Consider the following 26,890-nt stretch of genomic DNA (forward strand, 5'->3'; position numbering starts at 1 on the left):
TGCTCTGTGGTTCCCGAAGTGAAAAAAGTAGTTCAAATGTAACAAAATTTCATAAAAATTGAAAAACTCGGGAAAATGTATAAATATATTTTCACCCTCTTTGGCCTTGTGTACGATTGATTTAATATCAAAACTGGTTTTAAAACAAGCATGACTTCAATTTCTTTATTTCAAACTATCATAATATTTATATATACTAGTATAATGCTTTATTTTTTTCAGTTGATAAGGATCGTTACCATATCGTGTTCTTAAAAAAATAAACTATTCCTCTATGATTTTTAACGGTTACTTATAATCTATTCAGTAAATAAATAAACATTTTCCATCATAAACGTAAGCTTAAGGGTTTTTAACATTAATTGTCATCGGCTGATGGAGTCAAGGGCTATAATCTTTCAATGATCCGTTCTTTAGCCGTTCGACTAAACGGATCCTTGGTTCGTCTATGGATAGTCTATCATGTTATCAAAGTCACTGGAAGTTTGACAATACAGAAGCTTGATACCAGTGAAAAATTATGAAGTTCAAATAAACCATACGTATCATGACTTTCAAGAAAAACTCATCCGTAGGATACATGTACACAATCTGTTAAATTTTAAAGATGGACAGAAAGTGTTCTACGTCGTACTCCTCTTTGGTGATTTTTAAAGTTTTGCAAACACTAAGAAGTTTATCTTTGGCTTCTTCTAACGAACTTCCAGTTACAGAGATATTGCATAGAGGAAATTCGATACCCTTGGATGGATCGAAATGTTGTGATGGCCTAATGATCACGCAATTAATATCACCATTATCTGCATACCTCTTTAATGTTCTCTTGTTTTGCTCGTTGAGCAATTCCGCGTGTAAGGATGGAAAGCACATGATTCCCATCAGTTGAAATTCAGGATCTATACTCGGTGGAGGTATGGGTCTCATTCCACAGGCGATCATACTCACGTAGAGAGCCAACTCGATCCCACAATAATCTGAAAGCCAGCTCCGAATAATGTAGCCAGCCATTCTTGCGTTCAGCTCTATCAATTTTGGACCGGTAGATGTCATTTTCATTTCCACATTGAAGACGCCACTTTCCAGACCAACCCCAATGCAACATAAATAAGCAGCAGCAATAAGCTGACGCTGTTTCTCAAGAGAGAGAAACGATGGCCAACAATTAGAAGTCTCTAAGAATGAGTCTGGCCTCGTAAGACCATTATCTCTCACGATTGCCATTACCAACTGTTGTTTATACATAACTACATCGATATCATGTTCTGTGCCATCTAGATATGGCATCAGCATCATTTCGTTTTCATATGTCAGGCCTATTGTAGGGTAATCATTTTCTCTTGCATTTTCTAGAAACGACTTGAAAGACCCGAAAGCTTCAATGCATTGCTCTTTAGAGTTACAACGTTGTACTCCCACCTGACAGCAACCATATTCAAATTTAAGAACACAAGGTAAGCTCACTTGGTCTACAGCGGAGGAAATATCGTCAACTGATCGTATACGAATGCTCTTTGAAGCATACGAACTGAAACGAGGGTAATTTGCCGCATGTTGCTTTTGCAAGAAGAGTGTTTTCTGAGTTGCTGATTTTACTTTGGATGCTTGAGTTCCTTTCACGCCCGATCCATTGAGGCCGAGGATTTCACAGATGATAGATGCAAGAAGAGTATTGTCCTCTAGGTATGCACAGCAGCCATCGACAGTTATACCTTCTCTTTTGAGGCGCCTTATGATCTCTGCCGCATGAGAATCGTTGTTCTGGCGATCCATAAAATCATACTGGATGAAGTGGTAAACCTTAGGCGCTTTCTCCTTTGGAATGTTGTCCACCAGTACCACCTATATTTAAAATCAAAAGTTTAGCAAAATATGGAGATATCAAATAGTAATCAAATTCGAAAGTCCATTAAAACAATACGAGTCGGGAATAGAGCAATCAGGGACATCTAAAACCAGGTGCCTTGGGGGAGTAAGCATCCCCTGTGGACCGATCACATCCGCTCCTTGTCCTGATCGGGCAAACGGGAAAAAAACTATTACAGATATTCAGATGTTTTCTTTTGAAGTCAAGCGTACTGTAACTGCGATACAGAACACTTTTTGTGGGCGTTTCTTATGCAAATGAGCAGAAACTGTACTGTATCTGCAAAATATCAACGATACAGTACGGTTTATTTTTAGCGATGACGGAAAGCTGTATCTCTATACAGAAGACATAATCGTTCAATTAGCATGATTTACTCAATATTGTAGGCATAGAATTTTACAACGTAAAGTTATGAATGACGGATTAAAAAAAATATTAAAAAGGAGTGTTGCAGTTATTTCACAAATTGTTACTTTAATTGACAAAAAAATTAAATGGAAAATCATATTTCGTGGGGAGGGGGGGGGGGGGTTAGATTTATAATAACCCAGACACGATATGTGTGATATCGTTACTTGTTGATAAATTAAAAAGCATACGTATACAAGTTTAGCAAAAATAATTCACGAAAGCCAAAAAGAAAAAAAAGCTCGTGGGGGGGGGGGCATTCCAAGGCTTACCAGCGAGTGCTGAATCACCCTTTTACTGTACATTTCATTAAAACATGAAAGTAAAATATCCTCCTTCCTTTCATCTGTTTATTTCAATTTTGTATATGACGACCGGAGGAGGACATTGTCGGACATTTCTCTCAGAGTACGATCTCACCGAAGCATTTTTGATTCAAAAATATTCCCACATGATTCTTATGTATCAAAATGTTTTGCACTGAAAGAATGCTGAACAGAGAAAAAAAACCCTAAGCAATCAAATCTAAATTAAATTTTTAGAAAACAAATTATATAATACATCTCATATATTTCTACATATTTTAAAATGATAGATGCCTGCAGGTCCTGCACGTCTACCCCACTCGACATTTCGATTGCGATTGCTTAAAATGAAATACTAAATCAGCTTTTTGCAAATTCATCTGATTGGATGAGAGATCAAATACGCATGTAAATTAGTGCGGTCATTAGAAAGGTCAAGTCACAACTCGTTTCCTACTGTATCGGAGATACAAAGCAGGGCCCGAATCGAGCTATTGCTCTCGCCTCAAGCTCCGCCCTGTATCTCCGATACAGTAGGAAACTCGTACTCTAAATATTGCATATATATTCTAGTACCTTAATTTTTTTGTCCTCAGTTAGTTTCCACAGATATTCCTTGTTAACTCTTCCTTTGCCAATTACCAAAAGAATTTTGTTTTGCATCATATACTCTTGGGACCTTTCCACCATGGTTCTGACTAAAGGGGCAACGGTTTTTCCGGCAAAACTTGGATTCATCAACTCGAAAAAATGACAGAAACTGAGGCTGTCATTTCCTTTTATGTTAACAGGAAATGGTGTGAAAATGCCATTTTCTTTGGCCATTATATATTCAATCCCTGAAAATACAACACATTTATAGAAATCATTTTTTGTCTGGCCAATTTCATTAAAATCAACAATATTATCTTAAATTTGATAATAGTCTATAAGAATAACTAATCTACAACTCAGTGCCCAGTTTCAGCTAAAATTATATACATCTAGTATTTTGACCTATAATATGATGACTAACAGGAAATACTGTACTTTTTGGTAAGTTGCTTCGATGGAAAACTATCTATATGTGTAATAGGGAAAGGACTATATATGAAGACTTAAAAATTTCTTTCAAATATTTCATGTAGCAGTTTCAATAGAGGACTAGCTGTTCAATATAATATTTCAACGAAGTGGAACAACAGCAAGATGCGATGTGTCATCAGGAAATTGTGCAAGATCTGAGGTGCTTGGAAACACCATTGAGACAAGATATAGTGTTGTGTTCATAACAAGACAAGTCACGGGTAGCCATAGACTTGACAGTGCCATGGGAGGAACACTGCAGTGTGGTGCACCGAAGAAAAAAAGTCTGAAGAATGCAAACTTGATAGAAGACTGCAGGAGGAAGGGTCGGAAGACAATGCTGTTTCCCGTCAAAATTGGGTTTAACTAGGTTTTTCAAGCTTTATTATGACACAGGCAAAGGTAGCCAAGCTGGACTCCTAGAACCAACGAGATGTGGTATGACCATCATTGCTAATTCAGCAACTGGAGGATATCATGGGCTAAGGTTAAAACATCTCGAGACGGTTGTAGAGGTTGTGGTTGATTTAATACCTTCTTTAGCTTTCTTCATTCTTAAGAGCAACCATCTTTGACTATTGACAGAGCTGTCATGAATAAACTGGTAAAGGATGGTAAGGGGCAGTTTCCCTTGTTACAGTCTTCGAAGGGGGAAATAGAAACAGCTGCAAAATGCCATACAGAACAACATCTCCAAAGGAGCACCTAGGTACCACCGATTAGGCGCAGGAGGATTCAAGGACAAATATACACCACGATGCTTGTCATCTACTAGTGATTGCCTTTAAGTCATTAGTCGGCGGAGCTGCAGATCTATCGCAGGATCTTTGACAGCAGGTAAATCACAGGCATGGAAGATGTAAGAGCATTGTATGGAGGATACTACAGCATGAAACGACTATGAAAATTATGCCAGTGCGATTCTTGAAACAACAATGCAAGAAGCATAAACATTAAAGACAAATAGAAAGTAACAACAGTTGAAAGGCTATGATCAGGGAATATCGTGAAAAAATAAGACTATCAACGCAATAAACGTTTAGAAGTGGAAAAAGAAGGAAATAGCTGTACTGTTCGATGAAGTAAGATGGGGGCTTGAGAAACATTGCTGACCCAGTAACTGGAGAATATCATGATATGGGCCAAAACATCCAGGTCTGCGACAATCTGTAGACGTTTGTAACCAGAGAGAGGTTGTGGCTGACTCAAGTCATGCACATCGTCGCGAACCACTTCCAAAATTTACGATCTTCCGGACCGTGGCTTGAGACGATGTAGGAGAGAGCTATATGCGGTCTCCGGACCGTGGCTTGAGACGAAAAGTCAGGCATGGATGTCAGGAATTAGGATTTAATATCTTTGCTGAGTTTTTTCTCAGCGCTGCCGACTTATCGGTGGATCTTGGACAGCAGAAAAAACACAGGAATGAAATATTAAGCACAGCAGAGATTTACATGCAAGTAAGATTAAGCACAGCAGAGATTTACATGCAAGTAAGATTAAGCACAGCAAGATTTACATGCAAGTAAGAAAAAGGACAGCAAAAGAGCATTATAAGGTGAATCTTTTGATACCGGTAATTAAATGCTTAGACAATGGTAACTATTCCCTTAAAAGAGTTTATTTTTTAAATAATATGTTGACCTTCTTAATTACCTATAACATCAGTTTGGAAAATCGTTCCTCCTGTTTTACTTTTAACTAAAGCTATTTCTTCACTGATTAAAGTTTGAAACAACTTTTTGGACATGTCTGTAATGAGATTTGTGATTCTCTCCTCTTCCTTTCCTAGTTCTCTCTCTTTTAAGGTAGATTTTAGCGATTGGGGCGTTCTAGTAGAGGTCGTTTCTGTCCCTTGTCCAGTTTCACAAATAATGGAAGAAACTTTTGAATTCTTTACGGTGCTTCGACAAACATTTGCCCAAATGCTAAATTTTAAATCATTCTTACTGTTTTCTGAAAAAAGAAAACGTGTCATAAAAAGACTCATTAACATTTTCGTTCAAATTATGAAATAATGACGGTATTATGTTGGGGCTGCAAATAACAAAAATATACCCAAATATGAACAAGAAGAGAATTGCAAAAGAAAGAATTATCCTATACTAAACCTGTTCAAATTCATTTTTTAAACTTTGTAGTAATATTTTAACAATATCAGTAGAATACACGTTTTTCGGGCTTTAAGGTCAGACGACACGTTCCTCAAAAATATCTGATTTTTCCAAGACTTTCGCATTGAAGTTTTGCTACGGAACAAGGTTCCTCACAAAAAATTGAGGTACCTTTAATACCAGGCAGTTGGACAAGATACCAGAGGGTGATATTTCTTTTACAATTCTTTGAATAATCAATGTCACAGTTTTGAGTGTTCTTATGTTTTAAAACATATTGATAACAATTTAGAAATTACAAGAGAAGGCCAATTATGAATATTTCTATATAATGCGAAACGCGTATTTGAGGAACGTGTCGTCTGACCTTAACAAACATCAGATCAAATCATTTGGTTGGTTGAGCATGGATATGGTTCACCTGTGTCTTGTGTGACTTCTAGCAGAACACCTTCCTCGGGCTGTAGAGTATGAAGAACATCCAGAACTGCTTGTTTAATTCCATTTGCATCGTTTCTGATGTGATATGAGGGCCTTGTCTCATTTTGTAATTTTCTTTGCGATCCTGTTCGTCTAACCATGAACTTTTCAAATCAATAATTTCATGTGATTAGAGCAGAGTAGATTTAGTGTACTCAAATTAAAATGAAAAAATCCCTTTCTTTTGTCAAGAAGAATCCTATCTTTATACTTAAACAAAATACGCGGCTTTTACTATTTCTGAATTTTCCCCTTTATTTATGGTATTTGTTTTATCGAGGCAAAGCAACTGGTCATGTCGAACTTTAAGGGGTATAGAATGGAAATGATTTTGACGTAAAGGCAGTAATTAAATATAAACCATACACAAAATCACAATCAATCCAGGTTATTTGACATTAAACTTTGAATTATCATTTTTTCGCATATCCTCAAATTTGAAAGGATTGAAGTATTCGAGGTAGAGCAGAAGATAAAAAAATTAAATAAATGCATTTATTTTTTAACTAATAAAATGTGACAAATTAGGCCATAATAAAAATATTGTGATTTTGATTTTTTACCCCCGCCTCAATTTTTTTTATTTCTGTTTTTCTTCGTCTTAATTTTGATCAGGACCGGTATTCATCTCCCATTCTACTTTCGCGATAAATCCCGCGAAAGTCGACATGATTTTGACAGTTGAAAAGATGGTAATTGCTGTAATACATGCGTATATATTTTAAACAATGGTCATTGGTTAAAAAAGATTGGTGATGATAGGAAGTAAGAGATAATTGAACCTTTACTATGACTTTTATTCGGGTATTGTAGATAAAATTACATCGATTGACCAGGTCAATAAAAAATCTGCCAAATTGAAAAAATAAAAAATATAAAATAAAAGCCGCCCGCCCGCCTCGATTTTTGAAAAAATTCGGATGAGAATCTAGCAATTTATTTATTATGGCCTTATTGTGATTTTGATAGTTTTAAAAATACTAGTATTTGATTAAGTTTGATGTCTTCAATCTTCATAGTAAGTATTATAAACCACTAAAATTAATTGATTGTGGGGAATTACGTTTTTTGGCAACAGTGACCAAAGAAAGAGAATTTTCTTAAAAGCTGAACGGTTTATTTTTATTGCTATGTATTTGACCATTCTCATAGATTCCTAGCAATTTTTCGCAATCAAACGTTACGCCTTTGGGCGTGAAAAATTTAATGTGCATAGCAGTACTTACCATTTTTTCTTTATCGTCTATTGAATCTAGAAAGGTAGAAATGGCATCCGACACGGTTTTCTCCACATTTACATCTAAATCGAGGCGTACAAACGTTAATCCTAAGACGCTATCAAACTTGTGTTGCTCTGGGGTTCCAAACGTGAAGGCGAGAGTCTTAGGAAAGACCAGTCCTGCTTTAGTCATCAGATCACGTGCCCAAAGCTTGTCGTTAATCACTTTGTTTAGAATTGGAGAACCTGACATCGGGCAGTCCAGATTGTTTTCTAAATCTTCCGAGAAACTCTTTCCATAGAGATTCTGATAGTTGTTGAAGAAATATGATACTCTTCTTGGTGGATTAAAAACGTCCAGGTATGACTTGCAACTAGACTCAAATGTCACGGCCTTATGAACAAACATGGACTTCCATTCCGATTTCTTATCGGTCTTACTGAAAGTGATCCATGACTGAGACAGAACTAGTAACATATCGCCGGGACAGCGCCTACATCCCTCCAGCAGAATAGACATGGAATCTTCCGGGGCGGACATAATGACGACGGAAACTCCAGTATCCGGGAGAACTTTTCTTGGCGACATTGTTCTATCCTCGGTCACAGAGTGGTTTGTTGCAAAGAGGATGCGCTGAAGGGTTCCGTAGTGTTTGTAAATAACATTTGCATCTTCAAATTCAGGATGGTCCTCAACAAGTGGCGGTGGTCCCAAATAGATATTTTTATTCCAGGGCAAAGAGGAATCCATTATGTAGAGAAAGGTGTAGCTCCTATATATGATATAAGAATTTAATTGCGATATGCATTATTTTTTATAACTGATCTTTTTTTTAATCCTTTTTTTACATTCTTTTAAAAAATCATGAATTGAAATCAGATTACCGCCATACATGTGTTGGGAAACTGAATCACACATATCACTGTATATTAGTACATTACATTACAGTTTTAGAATTCAGAGAATTTAAAACTAATTATATCAATCTAGTTAGTTTTAAATTATCTGAATTCTAAAACTTTATTGTAACCATAGACTTTAGTGTAAAACTTTAATGTAATAGTTGAGTTAATGGACCAGGCAAAATTTATCACAATGATGGGACCGGTACAAACAGGCACTGGGCATTTTTCATCGAAGAAAACCATGGGGCAAAAATATTTTTTAAGCATTAAGTACCCATGGGGCAAAAATTTTTTTTTATTTAACTTAAGAGACACATCTTACTCATCGTTAAACTTTTTAAAGAGTTTTTAAAAATTTTCATTATCACTTTTAAAAGTCATGCATACAAAGTGCAATATAAAATGTTCAATTTAATGCTTCAGGTAATATAACATACCGGGTAAAAGTACATGTAATTGTTAACATTGTACTCTGTTATTTTTTAAACAATATTCTCACTCATGGTAACGTGTTTTGTTACCACGGAGCACGGTTAACCAAAATTATTGACAAACAAGTTGATGAAACAAGAATTTCAGCAGGCTCGTTTAAAGTCATCATTTCTTAAGTTCTATGGTCGATACAATGAACTTCTCAGCGAATACATTTTTTCATTGAGTCAAATACTGACTGACGTTTTTCATACTAATTGTTATACCATTATTTATATACACTGAATTGGAAACGGATTTTTCCGTTATTTTCCGATCATGACAAGGAGCACACGGCGGGGTTTACCGGTCAGCAAGGGATGCTCAGTCCTCCATGGCACCTGATCCCACCTCTAATGTTCTGGAGGTCTGTTTGCTCTGCTCTTATTTCGCATTGTTTTATGTACTTTTGATCTGGAATATTGTTCGTTATCTCCATATGTTTCATTGTAACATCAAAAAACGGCGTCGGGAAAGTTTCTCAAAATTACTCTGCTTTTTAATTTCATACACGATTTGTAGGGTCTTCTCCATTCATAAGAACGTATCCGTAACACTTAACACCGTTTGTCGTGCAAATAGCTTGAACTAAAAAGGCAGTGTTTTCAAATTCTTCACCGCGTTACTAGTTCTGTAACAGTGAAGCGCACATCACGTTTAATGAAGTTCCTAACTATTTTGACAAGATTTTCAAATATAACCTGTTTCTTTGCAGACCATCCCTCGTCCGATTCAAACTTGCTACCACTCAAAAATTGTATTTTCCATTTATGCAACTCTTTAGAAAGGATATGTCATTTTAAGCATAATTACATATAACACAGTATACCAAAAAGCTATCACAAGTGACAATTGGCCTTTTAATTATCTTTTCTCCTACAGATTTTTTCATGTAAAAAGCATATACAAGACACAAAATTGTTATTCTTTGTTTATATAAGATATGGTAATGGGGTCCGTGTAACACTTAACATTTCAATTTTCTAAAATGATTTAGTTTTAGAATAATATAACAGTTCAAATGTCTAAATTTTAATGATTTGGTGTATTAAAATTTACTATTTTAGTTCAAAAATCTAAATTATGAAAATTCCAAAGAGGTTTATAATTTTTATTTTTTAGCGTTGTACATTAAATATTCAAAATTAAATTTCCAAAAGCGAATTTGTATTTTAAACTTTTGAGTTTTTAATCTACCGCTTGTTCATAAAGTTTACGCTTAACTATCAAAAATCCAGTTACATATTTCGTCTCGCTTTGATTATCTAGAATTTACTTCAATTCAAACTTCTAAATTTCAACTTTCAAACGTTTTAGATTCTTAGAAATTTAAAACTTTAATTCAAACACTCAAATTTCAAATAATCTAAAACACTTTTAACATTTTGGGTCTTTTACTTCAAATATCTAAAATATCAAATTCCAAATCCGGTTTGAATTTTGAAACTATTTCAATAACTCTTTTGGTCAAGCAAAAGAGCTTTTAGATATTTAAATATTGAACTGATATTCAAAATTCAAATCGGGTAAATGGAAATTTGATATTCTGGATATTCGCAGTAAAATTCTAAAAACTCAACGTGTTCTGGTTATTTGAAATTTGAATATTTGAATCAAAATACCAATTTCCAAAAACCCAAAACGTTTGAAAGTTGAGATTTAGAAGTTTAAGTGAATTTTGAATAATTAAAAGACGAAAAATATTACTTAACGTAAGATCGTAAGACGAAACTTTCTGAACAAACGGTAGATTAAGAACTCAATAGTTTAAAATACAAGAAAAGTTTTTGGAAATTTAAATTTTCAATGTAAAACGCTAAAAAAAAAATTCAATTGTAAACATCTTTAGAAATTTGATAATTTAGATTTTTGAACCAAATTATTATATTTCAATACACCAAATGAGTTTTCAAGAGTAATTTGAATTGTAAAGTGTTACACGGACCCCATTTAATGGGACCTACCTTTTAACAAAAGAGATCTAGTTGCGAGAAAAGAATACCTCTCTAAATTTGAAGGATGCTGTATTTTATAAATTCAATCTTAATTTCTCTGCATTACGTATATATACAAATGGTAAGACAATAATACGGATTTTACCATGAATACATCCTTGTTTCTCACTCAGAGAAATTTGTACAAATAGGATTCGTCAGTACGATGATATCTGATTGACGGTGTCTCTGTCCGTTATGTAACGGTCGAAAGTCTCGAAGTCATAGAACTATTTGTACCAAGTTTAACATTTTGTTTTTATATTAATGTTAGTTACTAAATGTTTGTAGTGTTAAATAAAAAGAAAACTAATCCCCCACCTCCACAATACAAAACAAAACAACAACAAATGGTACCAGTGTTGTAAAGTAGGATTTCCCCCATAGCCAGCTTTCCCCCCGGAAATCGTACTCTAGAGTAGTTATTCTTTGTTTATATAAAATATGGTAATGGGGTCCGTGTAACACTTAACATTTCAATTTTCTAAAATGATTTAGTTTTAGTTTTAGAATAATATAATAGTTCAAATGTCTAAATTTTTAATGATTTGGTGTATTAAAATTTACTATTTTAGTTCAAAAATCTAAATTATCAAAATTCCAAAGAGGTTTATAATTTTTATTTTTTAGCGTTGTACATTAAATATTCAAAATTAAATTTCCAAAAGCGAATTTGTATTTTAAACTTTTGAGTTTTTAATCTACCGCTTGTTCATAAAGTTTACGCTTAACTATCAAAAATCCAGTTACATATTTCGTCTCGCTTTGATTATCTAGAATTTACTTCAATTCAAACTTCTAAATTTCAACTTTCAAACGTTTTAGATTCTTAGAAATTTAAAACTTTAATTCAAACACTCAAATTTCAAATAATCTAAAACACTTTTAACATTTTGGGTCTTTTACTTCAAATATCTAAAATATCAAATTCCAAATCCGGTTTGAATTTTGAAACTATTTCAATAACTCTTTTGGTCAAGCAAAAGAGCTTTTAGATATTTAAATATTGAACTGATATTCAAAATTCAAATCGGGTAAATGGAAATTTGATATTCTGGATATTCGCAGTAAAATTCTAAAAACTCAACGTGTTCTGGTTATTTGAAATTTGAATATTTGAATCAAAATACCAATTTCCAAAAACCCAAAACGTTTGAAAGTTGAGATTTAGAAGTTTAAGTGAATTTTGAATAATTAAAAGACGAAAAATATTACTTAACGTAAGATCGTAAGACGAAACTTTCTGAACAAACGGTAGATTAAGAACTCAATAGTTTAAAATACAAGAAAAGTTTTTGGAAATTTAAATTTTCAATGTAAAACGCTAAAAAAAAAATTCAATTGTAAACATCTTTAGAAATTTGATAATTTAGATTTTTGAACCAAATTATTATATTTCAATACACCAAATGAGTTTTCAAGAGTAATTTGAATTGTAAAGTGTTACACGGACCCCATTTAATGGGACCTACCTTTTAACAAAAGAGATCTAGTTGCGAGAAAAGAATACCTCTCTAAATTTGAAGGATGCTGTATTTTATAAATTCAATCTTAATTTCTCTGCATTAGGTATATATACAAATGGTAAGACAATAATACGGATTTTACCATGAATATATCCTTGTTTCTCACTCAGAGAAATTTGTACAAATAGGATTCCTACGTCAGTACGATGATATCTGATTGACGGTGTCTCTGTCCGTTATGTAACGGTCGAAAGTCTCGAAGTCATAGAACTATTTGTACCAAGTTTAACATTTTGTTTTTATATTAATGTTAGTTACTAAATGTTTGTAGTGTTAAATAAAAAGAAAACTAATCCCCCACCTCCACAATACAAAACAAAACAAAACAACAACAAATGGTACCAGTGTTGTAAAGTAGGATTTCCCCCATAGCCAGCTTTCCCCCCGGAAATCGTACTCTAGAGTAGTTATTCTTTGTTTATATAAAATATGGTAATGGGGTCCGTGTAACACTTAACATTTCAATTTTCTAAAATGATTTAGTTTTAGTTTTAGAATAATATAATAGTTTAAATGTCTAAATTTTTAATGATTTGGTGTATTAAAATTTACTATTTTAGTTCAAAAATCTAAATTATCAAAATTCCAAAGAGGTTTATAATTTTTATTTTTTAGCGTTGTACATTAAATATTCAAAATTAAATTTCCAAAAGCGAATTTGTATTTTAAACTTTTGAGTTTTTAATCTACCGCTTGTTCATAAAGTTTACGCTTAACTATCAAAAATCCAGTTACATATTTCGTCTCGCTTTGATTATCTAGAATTTACTTCAATTCAAACTTCTAAATTTCAACTTTCAAACGTTTTAGATTCTTAGAAATTTAAAACTTTAATTCAAACACTCAAATTTCAAATAATCTAAAACACTTTTAACATTTTGGGTCTTTTACTTCAAATATCTAAAATATCAAATTCCAAATCCGGTTTGAATTTTGAAACTATTTCAATAACTCTTTTGGTCAAGCAAAAGAGCTTTTAGATATTTAAATATTGAACTGATATTCAAAATTCAAATCGGGTAAATGGAAATTTGATATTCTGGATATTCGCAGTAAAATTCTAAAAACTCAACGTGTTCTGGTTATTTGAAATTTGAATATTTGAATCAAAATACCAATTTCCAAAAACCCAAAACGTTTGAAAGTTGAGATTTAGAAGTTTAAGTGAATTTTGAATAATTAAAAGACGAAAAATATTACTTAACGTAAGATCGTAAGACGAAACTTTCTGAACAAACGGTAGATTAAGAACTCAATAGTTTAAAATACAAGAAAAGTTTTTGGAAATTTAAATTTTCAATGTAAAACGCTAAAAAAAAATTCAATTGTAAACATCTTTAGAAATTTGATAATTTAGATTTTTGAACCAAATTATTATATTTCAATACACCAAATGAGTTTTCAAGAGTAATTTGAATTGTAAAGTGTTACACGGACCCCATTTAATGGGACCTACCTTTTAACAAAAGAGATCTAGTTGCGAGAAAAGAATACCTCTCTAAATTTGAAGGATGCTGTATTTTATAAATTCAATCTTAATTTCTCTGCATTACTTATATATACAAATGGTAAGACAATAATACGGATTTTACCATGAATACATCCTTGTTTCTCACTCAGAGAAATTTGTACAAATAGGATTCGTCAGTACGATGATATCTGATTGACGGTGTCTCTGTCCGTTATGTAACGGTCGAAAGTCTCGAAGTCATGGAACTATTTGTACCAAGTTTAACATTTTGTTTTTATATTAATGTTAGTTACTAAATGTTTGTAGTGTTAAATAAAAAGAAAACTAATCCCCCACCTCCACAATACAAAACAAAACAACAACAACAAATGGTACCAGTGTTGTAAAGTAGGATTTCCCCCATAGCCAGCTTTCCCCCCGGAAATCGTACTCTAGAGTAGTTATTCTTTGTTTATATAAAATATGGTAATGGGGTCCGTGTAACACTTAACATTTCAATTTTTAGTTTTAGAATAATATAATAGTTCAAATGTCTAAATTTTTAATGATTTGGTGTATTAAAATTTACTACTTTAGTTCAAAAATCTAAATTATCAAAATTCCAAAGAGGTTTATAATTTTTATTTTTTAGCGTTGTACATTAAATATTCAAAATTAAATTTCCAAAAGCGAATTTGTATTTTAAACTTTTGAGTTTTTAATCTACCGCTTGTTCATAAAGTTTACGCTTAACTATCAAAAATCCAGTTACATATTTCGTCTCGCTTTGATTATCTAGAATTTACTTCAATTCAAACTTCTAAATTTCAACTTTCAAACGTTTTAGATTCTTAGAAATTTAAAACTTTAATTCAAACACTCAAATTTCAAATAATCTAAAACACTTTTAACATTTTGGGTCTTTTACTTCAAATATCTAAAATATCAAATTCCAAATCCGGTTTGAATTTTGAAACTATTTCAATAACTCGTTTGGTCAAGCAAAAGAGCTTTTAGATATTTAAATATTGAACTGATATTCAAAATTCAAATCGGGTAAATGGAAATTTGATATTCTGGATATTCGCAGTAAAATTCTAAAAACTCAACGTGTTCTGGTTATTCGAAATTTGAATATTTGAATCAAAATACCAATTTCCAAAAACCCAAAAACGTTTGAAAGTTGAGATTTAGAAGTTTAAGTGAATTTTGAATAATTAAAAGACGAAAAATATTACTTAACGTAAGATCGTAAGACGAAACTTTCTGAACAAACGGTAGATTAAGAACTCAAAAGTTTGAAATACAAGAAAAGTTTTTGGAAATTTAAATTGTCAATGTAAAACGCTAAAAAAAAAATTCAATTGTAAACATCTTTAGAAATTTGATAATTTAGATTTTTGAACCAAATTATTATATTTCAATACACCAAATGAGTTTTCAAGAGTAATTTGAATTGTAAAGTGTTACACGGACCCCATTTAATGGGACCTACCTTTTAACAAAAGAGATCTAGTTGCGAGAAAAGAATACCTCTCTAAATTTGAAGGATGCTGTATTTTATAAATTCAATCTTAATTTCTCTGCATTACGTATATATACAAATGGTAAGACAATAATACGGATTTTACCATGAATACATCCTTGTTTCTCACTCAGAGAAATTTGTACAAATAGGATTCGTCAGTACGATGATATCTGATTGACGGTGTCTCTGTCCGTTATGTAACGGTCGAAAGTCTCGAAGTCATAGAACTATTTGTACCAAGTTTAACATTTTGTTTTTATATTAATGTTAGTTACTAAATGTTTGTAGTGTTAAATAAAAAGAAAACTCATCCCCCACCTCCACAATACAAAACAAAACAACAACAACAACAAATGGTACCAGTGTTGTAAAGTAGGATTTCCCCCATAGCCAGCTTTCCCCCCGGAAATCGTACTCTAGAGTAGTTATTCTTTGTTTATATAAAATATGGTAATGGGGTCCGTGTAACACTTAACATTTCAATTTTCTAAAATGATTTAGTTTTAGAATAATATAATAGTTCAAATGTCTAAATTTTTAATGGTTTGGTGTATTAAAATTTACTATTTTAGTTCAAAAATCTAAATTATCAAGATTCCAAAGAGGTTTATAATTTTTATTTTTTAGCGTTGTACATTAAATATTCAAAATTAAATTTCCAAAAGCGAATTTGTATTTTAAACTTTTGAGTTTTTAATCTACCGCTTGTTCATAAAGTTTACGCTTAACTATCAAAAATCCAGTTACATATTCCGTCTCGCTTTGATTATCTAGAATTTACTTCAATTCAAACTTCTAAATTTCAACTTTCAAACGTTTTAGATTCTTAGAAATTTAAAACTTTAATTCAAACACTCAAATTTCAAATAATCTAAAACACTTTTAACATTTTGGGTCTTTTACTTCAAATATCTAAAATATCAAATTCCAAATCCGGTTTGAATTTTGAAACTATTTCAATAACTCTTTTGGTCAAGCAAAAGAGCTTTTAGATATTTAAATATTGAACTGATATTCAAAATTCAAATCGGGTAAATGGAAATTTGATATTCTGGATATTCGCAGTAAAATTCTAAAAACTCAACGTGTTCTGGTTATTTGAAATTTGAATATTTGAATCAAAATACCAATTTCCAAAAACCCAAAACGTTTGAAAGTTGAGATTTAGAAGTTTAAGTGAATTTTGAATAATTAAAAGACGAAAAATATTACTTAACGTAAGATCGTAAGACTAAACTTTCTGAACAAACGGTAGATTAAGAACTCAAATGTTTAAAATACAAGAAAAGTTTTTGGAAATTTAAATTTTCAGTGTAAAACGCTAAAAAAAAAATTCAATTGTAAACATCTTTAGAAATTTGATAATTTAGATTTTTGAACCAAATTATTATATTTCAATACACCAAATGAGTTTTCAAGAGTAATTTGAATTGTAAAGTGTTACACGGACCCCATTTAATGGGACCTACCTTTTAACAAAAGAGATCTAGTTGCGAGAAAAGAATACCTCTCTGAATTTGAAGGATGCTGTATTTTATAAATTCAATCTTAATTTCTCTGCATTACTTATTAATACAAATGTTTAGACAATAATACGGATTTTACCATGAATACATCCTTGTTTCTCACTCAGAGAAATTTGTACAAATAGGATTCGTCAGTACGATGATATCTGATTGACGGTGTCTCTGTCCGTTATGTAAGGGTCGAAAGTCTCGAAGTCATAGAACTATTTGTACCAAGTTTAACATTTTGTTTTTATATTAATGTTAGTTACTAAATGTTTGTAGTGTTAAATAAAAAGAAAACTAATCCCCCACCTCCACAATACAAAACAACAACAACAACAACAACAACAAATGGTACCAGTGTTGTAAAGTAGGATTTCCCCCATAGCAGCTTTCCCCCCGGAAATCGTACTCTAGAGTAGTTATTCTTTGTTTATATAAAATATGGTAATGGTGTCCGTGTAACACTTAACATTTCAATTTTCTAAAATGATTTAGTTTTAGAATAATATAATAGTTCAAATGTCTAAATTTTTAATGATTTGGTGTATTAAAATTTACTATTTTAGTTCAAAAATCTAAATTATCAAAATTCCAAAGAGGTTTATAATTTTTATTTTTTAGCATTGTACATTAAATATTCAAAATTAAATTTCCAAAATCGAATTTGTATTTTAAACTTTTGAGTTTTTAATCTACCGCTTGTTCATAAAGTTTACGCTTAACTATCAAAAATCCAGTTACATATTTCGTCTCGCTTTGACTATCTAGAATTTACTTCAATTCAAACTTCTAAATTTCAACTTTCAAACGTTTTAGGTTCTTAGAAATTTAAAACTTTAATTCAAACACTCAAATTTCAAATAATCTAAAACACTTTTAACATTTTGGGTCTTTTACTTCAAATATCTAAAATATCAAATTCCAAATCCGGTTTGAATTTTGAAACTATTTCAATAACTCTTTTGGTCAAGCAAAAGAGCTTTTAGATATTTAAATATTGAACTGATATTCAAAATTCAAATCGGGTAAATGGAAATTTGATATTCTGGATATTCGCAGTAAAATTCTAAAAACTCAACGTGTTCTGGTTATTTGAAATTTGAATATTTGAATCAAAATACCAATTTCCAAAAACCCAAAACGTTTGAAAGTTGAGATTTAGAAGTTTAAGTGAATTTTGAATAATTAAAAGACGAAAAATATTACTTAACGTAAGATCGTAAGACGAAACTTTCTGAACAAACGGTAGGTTAAGAACTCAAAAGTTTAAAATGCAAGAAAAGTTTTTGGAAATTTAAATTGTCAATGTAAAACGCTAAAAAAAGAATTCAATTGTAAACATCTTTAGAAATTTGATAATTTAGATTTTTGAACCAAATTATTATATTTCAATACACCAAATGAGTTTTCAAGAGTAATTTGAATTGTAAAGTGTTACACGGACCCCATTTAATGGGACCTACCTTTTAACAAAAGAGATCTAGTTACGAGAAAAGAATACCTCTCTGAATTTGAAGGATGCTGTATTTTATAAATTCAATCTTAATTTCTCTGCATTACTTATTAATACAAATGTTTAGACAATAATACGGATTTTACCATGAATACATCCTTGTTTCTCACTCAGAGAAATTTGTACAAATAGGATTCGTCAGTACGATGATATCTGATTGACGGTGTCTCTGTCCGTTATGTAACGGTCGAAAGTCTCGAAGTCATAGAACTATTTGTACCAAGTTTAACATTTTGTTTTTATATTAATGTTAGTTACTAAATGTTTGTAGTGTTAAATAAAAAAAACTAATCCCCCACCTCCACAATACAAAACAAAACAACAACAACAAATGGTACCAGTGTTGTAAAGTAGGATTTCCCCCATAGCCAGCTTTCCCCCCGGAAATCGTACTCTAGAGTAGTTATTCTTTGTTTATATAAAATATGGTAATGGGGTCCGTGTAACACTTAACATTTCAATTTTCTAAAATGATTTAGTTTTAGAATAATATAATAGTTCAAATGTCTAAATTTTTAATGGTTTGGTGTATTAAAATTTACTATTTTAGTTCAAAAATCTAAATTATCAAGATTCCAAAGAGGTTTATAATTTTTATTTTTTAGCGTTGTACATTAAATATTCAAAATTAAATTTCCAAAAGCGAATTTGTATTTTAAAATTTTGAGTTTTTAATCTACCGCTTGTTCATAAAGTTTACGCTTAACTATCAAAAATCCAGTTACATATTCCGTCTCGCTTTGATTATCTAGAATTTACTTCAATTCAAACTTCTAAATTTCAACTTTCAAACGTTTTAGATTCTTAGAAATTTAAAACTTTAATTCAAACACTCAAATTTCAAATAATCTAAAACACTTTTAACATTTTGGGTCTTTTACTTCAAATATCTAAAATATCAAATTCCAAATCCGGTTTGAATTTTGAAACTATTTCAATAACTCTTTTGGTCAAGCAAAAGAGCTTTTAGATATTTAAATATTGAACTGATATTCAAAATTCAAATCGGGTAAATGGAAATTTGATATTCTGGATATTCGCAGTAAAATTCTAAAAACTCAACGTGTTCTGGTTATTTGAAATTTGAATATTTGAATCAAAATACCAATTTCCAAAAACCCAAAACGTTTGAAAGTTGAGATTTAGAAGTTTAAGTGAATTTTGAATAATTAAAAGACGAAAAATATTACTTAACGTAAGATCGTAAGACTAAACTTTCTGAACAAACGGTAGATTAAGAACTCAAATGTTTAAAATACAAGAAAAGTTTTTGGAAATTTAAATTTTCAGTGTAAAACGCTTAAAAAAAAATTCAATTGTAAACATCTTTAGAAATTTGATAATTTAGATTTTTGAACCAAATTATTATATTTCAATACACCAAATGAGTTTTTAAGAGTAATTTGAATTGTAAAGTGTTACACGGACCCCATTTAATGGGACCTACCTTTTAACAAAAGAGATCTAGTTGCGAGAAAAGAATACCTCTCTGAATTTGAAGGATGCTGTATTTTATAAATTCAATCTTAATTTCTCTGCATTACTTATTAATACAAATGTTTAGACAATAATACGGATTTTACCATGAATACATCCTTGTTTCTCACTCAGAGAAATTTGTACAAATAGGATTCGTCAGTACGATGATATCTGATTGACGGAGTCTCTGTCCGTTATGTAAGGGTCGAAAGTCTCGAAGTCATAGAACTATTTGTACCAAGTTTAACATTTTGTTTTTATATTAATGTTAGTTACTAAATGTTTGTAGTGTTAAATAAAAAGAAAACTAATCCCCCACCTCCACAATACAAAACAACAACAACAACAACAACAACAAATGGTACCAGTGTTGTAAAGTAGGATTTCCCCCATAGCAGCTTTCCCCCCGGAAATCGTACTCTAGAGTAGTTATTCTTTGTTTATATAAAATATGGTAATGGGGTCCGTGTAACACTTAACATTTCAATTTTCTAAAATGATTAAGTTTTAGAATAATATAATAGTTCAAATGTCTAAATTTTTAATGATTTGGTGTATTAAAATTTACTATTTTAGTTCAAAAATCTAAATTATCAAAATTCCAAAGAGGTTTATAATTTTTATTTTTTAGCGTTGTACATTAAATATTCAAAATTAAATTTCCAAAAGCGAATTTGTATTTTAAACTTTTGAGTTTTTAATCTACCGCTTGTTCATAAAGTTTACGCTTAACTATCAAAAATCCAGTTACATATTTCGTCTCGCTTTGACTATCTAAAATTTACTTCAATTCAAACTTCTAAATTTCAACTTTCAAACGTTTTAGGTTCTTAGAAATTTAAAACTTTAATTCAAACACTCAAATTTCAAATAATCTAAAACACTTTTAACATTTTGGGTCTTTTACTTCAAATATCTAAAATATCAAATTCCAAATCCGGTTTGAATTTTGAAACTATTTCAATAACTCTTTTGGTCAAGCAAAAGAGCTTTTAGATATTTAAATATTGAACTGATATTCAAAATTCAAATCGGGTAAATGGAAATTTGATATTCTGGATATTCGCAGTAAAATTCTAAAAACTCAACGTGTTCTGGTTATTTGAAATTTGAATATTTGAATCAAAATACCAATTTCCAAAAACCCAAAACGTTTGAAAGTTGAGATTTAGAAGTTTAAGTGAATTTTGAATAATTAAAAGACGAAAAATATTACTTAACGTAAGATCGTAAGACGAAACTTTCTGAACAAACGGTAGGTTAAGAACTCAAAAGTTTAAAATACAAGAAAAGTTTTTGGAAATTTAAATTGTCAATGTAAAACGCTAAAAAAAAAATTCAATTGTAAACATCTTTAGAAATTTGATAATTTAGATTTTTGAACCAAATTATTATATTTCAATACACCAAATGAGTTTTCAAGAGTAATTTGAATTGTAAAGTGTTACACGGACCCCATTTAATGGGACCTACCTTTTAACAAAAGAGATCTAGTTGCGAGAAAAGAATACCTCTCTGAATTTGAAGGATGCTGTATTTTATAAATTCAATCTTAATTTCTCTGCATTACTTATTAATACAAATGTTTAGACAATAATACGGATTTTACCATGAATACATCCTTGTTTCTCACTCAGAGAAATTTGTACAAATAGGATTCGTCAGTACGATGATATCTGATTGACGGTGTCTCTGTCCGTTATGTAACGGTCGAAAGTCTCGAAGTCATAGAACTATTTGTACCAAGTTTAACATTTTGTTTTTATATTAATGTTAGTTACTAAATGTTTGTAGTGTTAAATAAAAAGAAAACTAATCCCCCACCTCCACAATACAAAACAACAACAACAACAACAAGAAATGGTACCAGTGTTGTAAAGTAGGATTTCCCCCATAGCCAGCTTTCCCCCCGGAAATCGTACTCTAGAGTAGTTATTCTTTGTTTATATAAAATATGGTAATGGGGTCCGTGTAACACTTAACATTTCAATTTTCTAAAATGATTTAGTTTTAGAATAATATAATAGTTCAAATGTCTAAATTTTTAATGATTTGGTGTATTAAAATTTACTATTTTAGTTCAAAAATCTAAATTATCAAAATTCCAAAGAGGTTTATAATTTTTATTTTTTAGCGTTGTACATTAAATATTCAAAATTAAATTTCCAAAAGCGAATTTGTATTTTAAACTTTTGAGTTTTTAATCTACCGCTTGTTCATAAAGTTTACGCTTAACTATCAAAAATCCAGTTACATATTCCGTCTCGCTTTGATTATCTAGAATTTACTTCAATTCAAACTTCTAAATTTCAACTTTCAAACGTTTTAGATTCTTAGAAATTTAAAACTTTAATTCAAACACTCAAATTTCAAATAATCTAAAACACTTTTAACATTTTGGGTCTTTTACTTCAAATATCTAAAATATCAAATTCCAAATCCGGTTTGAATTTTGAAACTATTTCAATAACTCTTTTGGTCAAGCAAAAGAGCTTTTAGATATTTAAATATTGAACTGATATTCAAAATTCAAATCGGGTAAATGGAAATTTGATATTCTGGATATTCGCAGTAAAATTCTAAAAACTCAACGTGTTCTGGTTATTTGAAATTTGAATATTTGAATCAAAATACCAATTTCCAAAAACCCAAAACGTTTGAAAGTTGAGATTTAGAAGTTTAAGTGAATTTTGAATAATTAAAAGACGAAAAATATTACTTAACGTAAGATCGTAAGACGAAACTTTCTGAACAAACGGTAGATTAAGAACTCAAAAGTTTAAAATACAAGAAAAGTTTTTGGAAATTTAAATTTTCAATGTAAAACGCTAAAAAAAAAATTCAATTGTAAACATCTTTAGAAATTTGATAATTTAGATTTTTGAACCAAATTATTATATTTCAATACACCAAATGAGTTTTCAAGAGTAATTTGAATTGTAAAGTGTTACACGGACCCCATTTAATGGGACCTACCTTTTAACAAAAGAGATCTAGTTGCGAGAAAAGAATACCTCTCTGAATTTGAAGGATGCTGTATTTTATAAATTCAATCTTAATTTCTCTGCATTACTTATTAATACAAATGTTTAGACAATAATACGGATTTTACCATGAATACATCCTTGTTTCTCACTCAGAGAAATTTGTACAAATAGGATTCGTCAGTACGATGATATCTGATTGACGGTGTCTCTGTCCGTTATGTAACGGTCGAAAGTCTCGAAGTCATAGAACTATTTGTACCAAGTTTAACATTTTGTTTTTATATTAATGTTAGTTACTAAATGTTTGTAGTGTTAAATAAAAAGAAAACTAATCCCCCACCTCCACAATACAAAACAACAACAACAACAACAACAACAAATGGTACCAGTGTTGTAAAGTAGGATTTCCCCCATAGCCAGCTTTCCCCCCGGAAATCGTACTCTAGAGTAGTTATTCTTTGTTTATATAAAATATGGTAATGGGGTCCGTGTAACACTTAACATTTCAATTTTCTAAAATGATTTAGTTTTAGAATAATATAATAGTTCAAATGTCTAAATTTTTAATGATTTGGTGTATTAAAATTTACTATTTTAGTTCAAAAATCTAAATTATCAAAATTCCAAAGAGGTTTATAATTTTTATTTTTTAGCGTTGTACATTAAATATTCAAAATTAAATTTCCAAAAGCGAATTTGTATTTTAAACTTTTGAGTTTTTAATCTACCGCTTGTTCATAAAGTTTACGCTTAACTATCAAAAATCCAGTTACATATTCCGTCTCGCTTTGATTATCTAGAATTTACTTCAATTCAAACTTCTAAATTTCAACTTTCAAACGTTTTAGATTCTTAGAAATTTAAAACTTTAATTCAAACACTCAAATTTCAAATAATCTAAAACACTTTTAACATTTTGGGTCTTTTACTTCAAATATCTAAAATATCAAATTCCAAATCCGGTTTGAATTTTGAAACTATTTCAATAACTCTTTTGGTCAAGCAAAAGAGCTTTTAGATATTTAAATATTGAACTGATATTCAAAATTCAAATCGGGTAAATGGAAATTTGATATTCTGGATATTCGCAGTAAAATTCTAAAAACTCAACGTGTTCTGGTTATTTGAAATTTGAATATTTGAATCAAAATACCAATTTCCAAAAACCCAAAACGTTTGAAAGTTGAGATTTAGAAGTTTAAGTGAATTTTGAATAATTAAAAGACGAAAAATATTACTTAACGTAAGATCGTAAGACGAAACTTTCTGAACAAACGGTAGATTAAGAACTCAAAAGTTTAAAATACAAGAAAAGTTTTTGGAAATTTAAATTTTCAATGTAAAACGCTAAAAAAAAAATTCAATTGTAAACATCTTTAGAAATTTGATAATTTAGATTTTTGAACCAAATTATTATATTTCAATACACCAAATGAGTTTTCAAGAGTAATTTGAATTGTAAAGTGTTACACGGACCCCATTTAATGGGACCTACCTTTTAACAAAAGAGATCTAGTTGCGAGAAAAGAATACCTCTCTGAATTTGAAGGATGCTGTATTTTATAAATTCAATCTTAATTTCTCTGCATTACTTATTAATACAAATGTTTAGACAATAATACGGATTTTACCATGAATACATCCTTGTTTCTCACTCAGAGAAATTTGTACAAATAGGATTCGTCAGTACGATGATATCTGATTGACGGTGTCTCTGTCCGTTATGTAACGGTCGAAAGTCTCGAAGTCATAGAACTATTTGTACCAAGTTTAACATTTTGTTTTTATATTAATGTTAGTTACTAAATGTTTGTAGTGTTAAATAAAAAGAAAACTAATCCCCACCTCCACAATACAAAACAACAACAACAACAACAACAAGAAATGGTACCAGTGTTGTAAAGTAGGATTTCCCCCATAGCCAGCTTTCCCCCCGGAAATCGTACTCTAGAGTAGTTATTCTTTGTTTATATAAAATATGGTAATGGGGTCCGTGTAACACTTAACATTTCAATTTTCTAAAATGATTTAGTTTTAGAATAATATAATAGTTCAAATGTCTAAATTTTTAATGATTTGGTGTATTAAAATTTACTATTTTAGTTCAAAAATCTAAATTATCAAAATTCCAAAGAGGTTTATAATTTTTATTTTTTAGCGTTGTACATTAAATATTCAAAATTAAATTTCCAAAAGCGAATTTGTATTTTAAACTTTTGAGTTTTTAATCTACCGCTTGTTCATAAAGTTTACGCTTAACTATCAAAAATCCAGTTACATATTCCGTCTCGCTTTGATTATCTAGAATTTACTTCAATTCAAACTTCTAAATTTCAACTTTCAAACGTTTTAGATTCTTAGAAATTTAAAACTTTAATTCAAACACTCAAATTTCAAATAATCTAAAACACTTTTAACATTTTGGGTCTTTTACTTCAAATATCTAAAATATCAAATTCCAAATCCGGTTTGAATTTTGAAACTATTTCAATAACTCTTTTGGTCAAGCAAAAGAGCTTTTAGATATTTAAATATTGAACTGATATTCAAAATTCAAATCGGGTAAATGGAAATTTGATATTCTGGATATTCGCAGTAAAATTCTAAAAACTCAACGTGTTCTGGTTATTTGAAATTTGAATATTTGAATCAAAATACCAATTTCCAAAAACCCAAAACGTTTGAAAGTTGAGATTTAGAAGTTTAAGTGAATTTTGAATAATTAAAAGACGAAAAATATTACTTAACGTAAGATCGTAAGACGAAACTTTCTGAACAAACGGTAGATTAAGAACTCAAAAGTTTAAAATACAAGAAAAGTTTTTGGAAATTTAAATTTTCAATGTAAAACGCTAAAAAAAAAATTCAATTGTAAACATCTTTAGAAATTTGATAATTTAGATTTTTGAACCAAATTATTATATTTCAATACACCAAATGAGTTTTCAAGAGTAATTTGAATTGTAAAGTGTTACACGGACCCCATTTAATGGGACCTACCTTTTAACAAAAGAGATCTAGTTGCGAGAAAAGAATACCTCTCTGAATTTGAAGGATGCTGTATTTTATAAATTCAATCTTAATTTCTCTGCATTACTTATTAATACAAATGTTTAGACAATAATACGGATTTTACCATGAATACATCCTTGTTTCTCACTCAGAGAAATTTGTACAAATAGGATTCGTCAGTACGATGATATCTGATTGACGGTGTCTCTGTCCGTTATGTAACGGTCGAAAGTCTCGAAGTCATAGAACTATTTGTACCAAGTTTAACATTTTGTTTTTATATTAATGTTAGTTACTAAATGTTTGTAGTGTTAAATAAAAAGAAAACTAATCCCCCACCTCCACAATACAAAACAACAACAACAACAACAACAACAAATGGTACCAGTGTTGTAAAGTAGGATTTCCCCCATAGCCAGCTTTCCCCCGGAAATCGTACTCTAGAGTAGTTATTCTTTGTTTATATAAAATATGGTAATGGGGTCCGTGTAACACTTAACATTTCAATTTTCAAAATTAAATTTCCAAAAGCGAATTTGTATTTTAAACTTTTGAGTTTATAATATACCGCTTGTTCATAAAGTTTGCGCTTAACTATCAAAAATCCAGTTACATATTCCGTCTCGCTTTGATTATCTAGAATTTACTTCAATTCAAACTTCTAAATTTCAACTTTCAAACGTTTTAGATTCTTAGAAATTTAAAACTTTAATTCAAACACTCAAATTTCAAATAATCTAAAACACTTTTAACATTTTGGGTCTTTTACTTCAAATATCTAAAATATCAAATTCCAAATCCGGTTTGAATTTTGAAACTATTTCAATAACTCTTTTGGTCAAGCAAAAGAGCTTTTAGATATTTAAATATTGAACTGATATTCAAAATTCAAATCGGGTAAATGGAAATTTGATATTCTGGATATTCGCAGTAAAATTCTAAAAACTCAACGTGTTCTGGTTATTTGAAATTTGAATATTTGAATCAAAATACCAATTTCCAAAAACCCAAAACGTTTGAAAGTTGAGATTTAGAAGTTTAAGTGAATTTTGAAT

The 26,890-nt window shown here is 30.4% G+C and overlaps 1 protein-coding gene across 1 annotated transcript; it reads right to left on the reverse strand.

The window, feature by feature from the left end:
* Nucleotides 1-351: 351 nt before the first annotated feature.
* LOC134230597 (carnosine synthase 1-like) lies at nt 352-8,209 on the reverse strand. The gene is made up of 5 exons (XM_062712439.1): nt 7,466-8,209; nt 6,152-6,343; nt 5,302-5,590; nt 3,157-3,419; nt 352-1,839 (listed from the first exon to the last, which is right to left on the reverse strand). Exons 1-5 carry the CDS (start codon nt 8,207-8,209, stop codon nt 595-597), a joined length of 2,733 nt encoding a protein of 910 aa, XP_062568423.1. The 3' UTR covers nt 352-594.
* Nucleotides 8,210-26,890: the final 18,681 nt, after the last annotated feature.

The sequence above is a fragment of the Saccostrea cucullata genome, unplaced genomic scaffold (assembly GCF_032062105.1).
Source record: "Saccostrea cucullata isolate Sc308-1 unplaced genomic scaffold, CSIRO_AGI_Scuc_v1 ctg320, whole genome shotgun sequence".
NCBI lineage: Eukaryota > Metazoa > Mollusca > Bivalvia > Ostreida > Ostreidae > Saccostrea > Saccostrea cuccullata.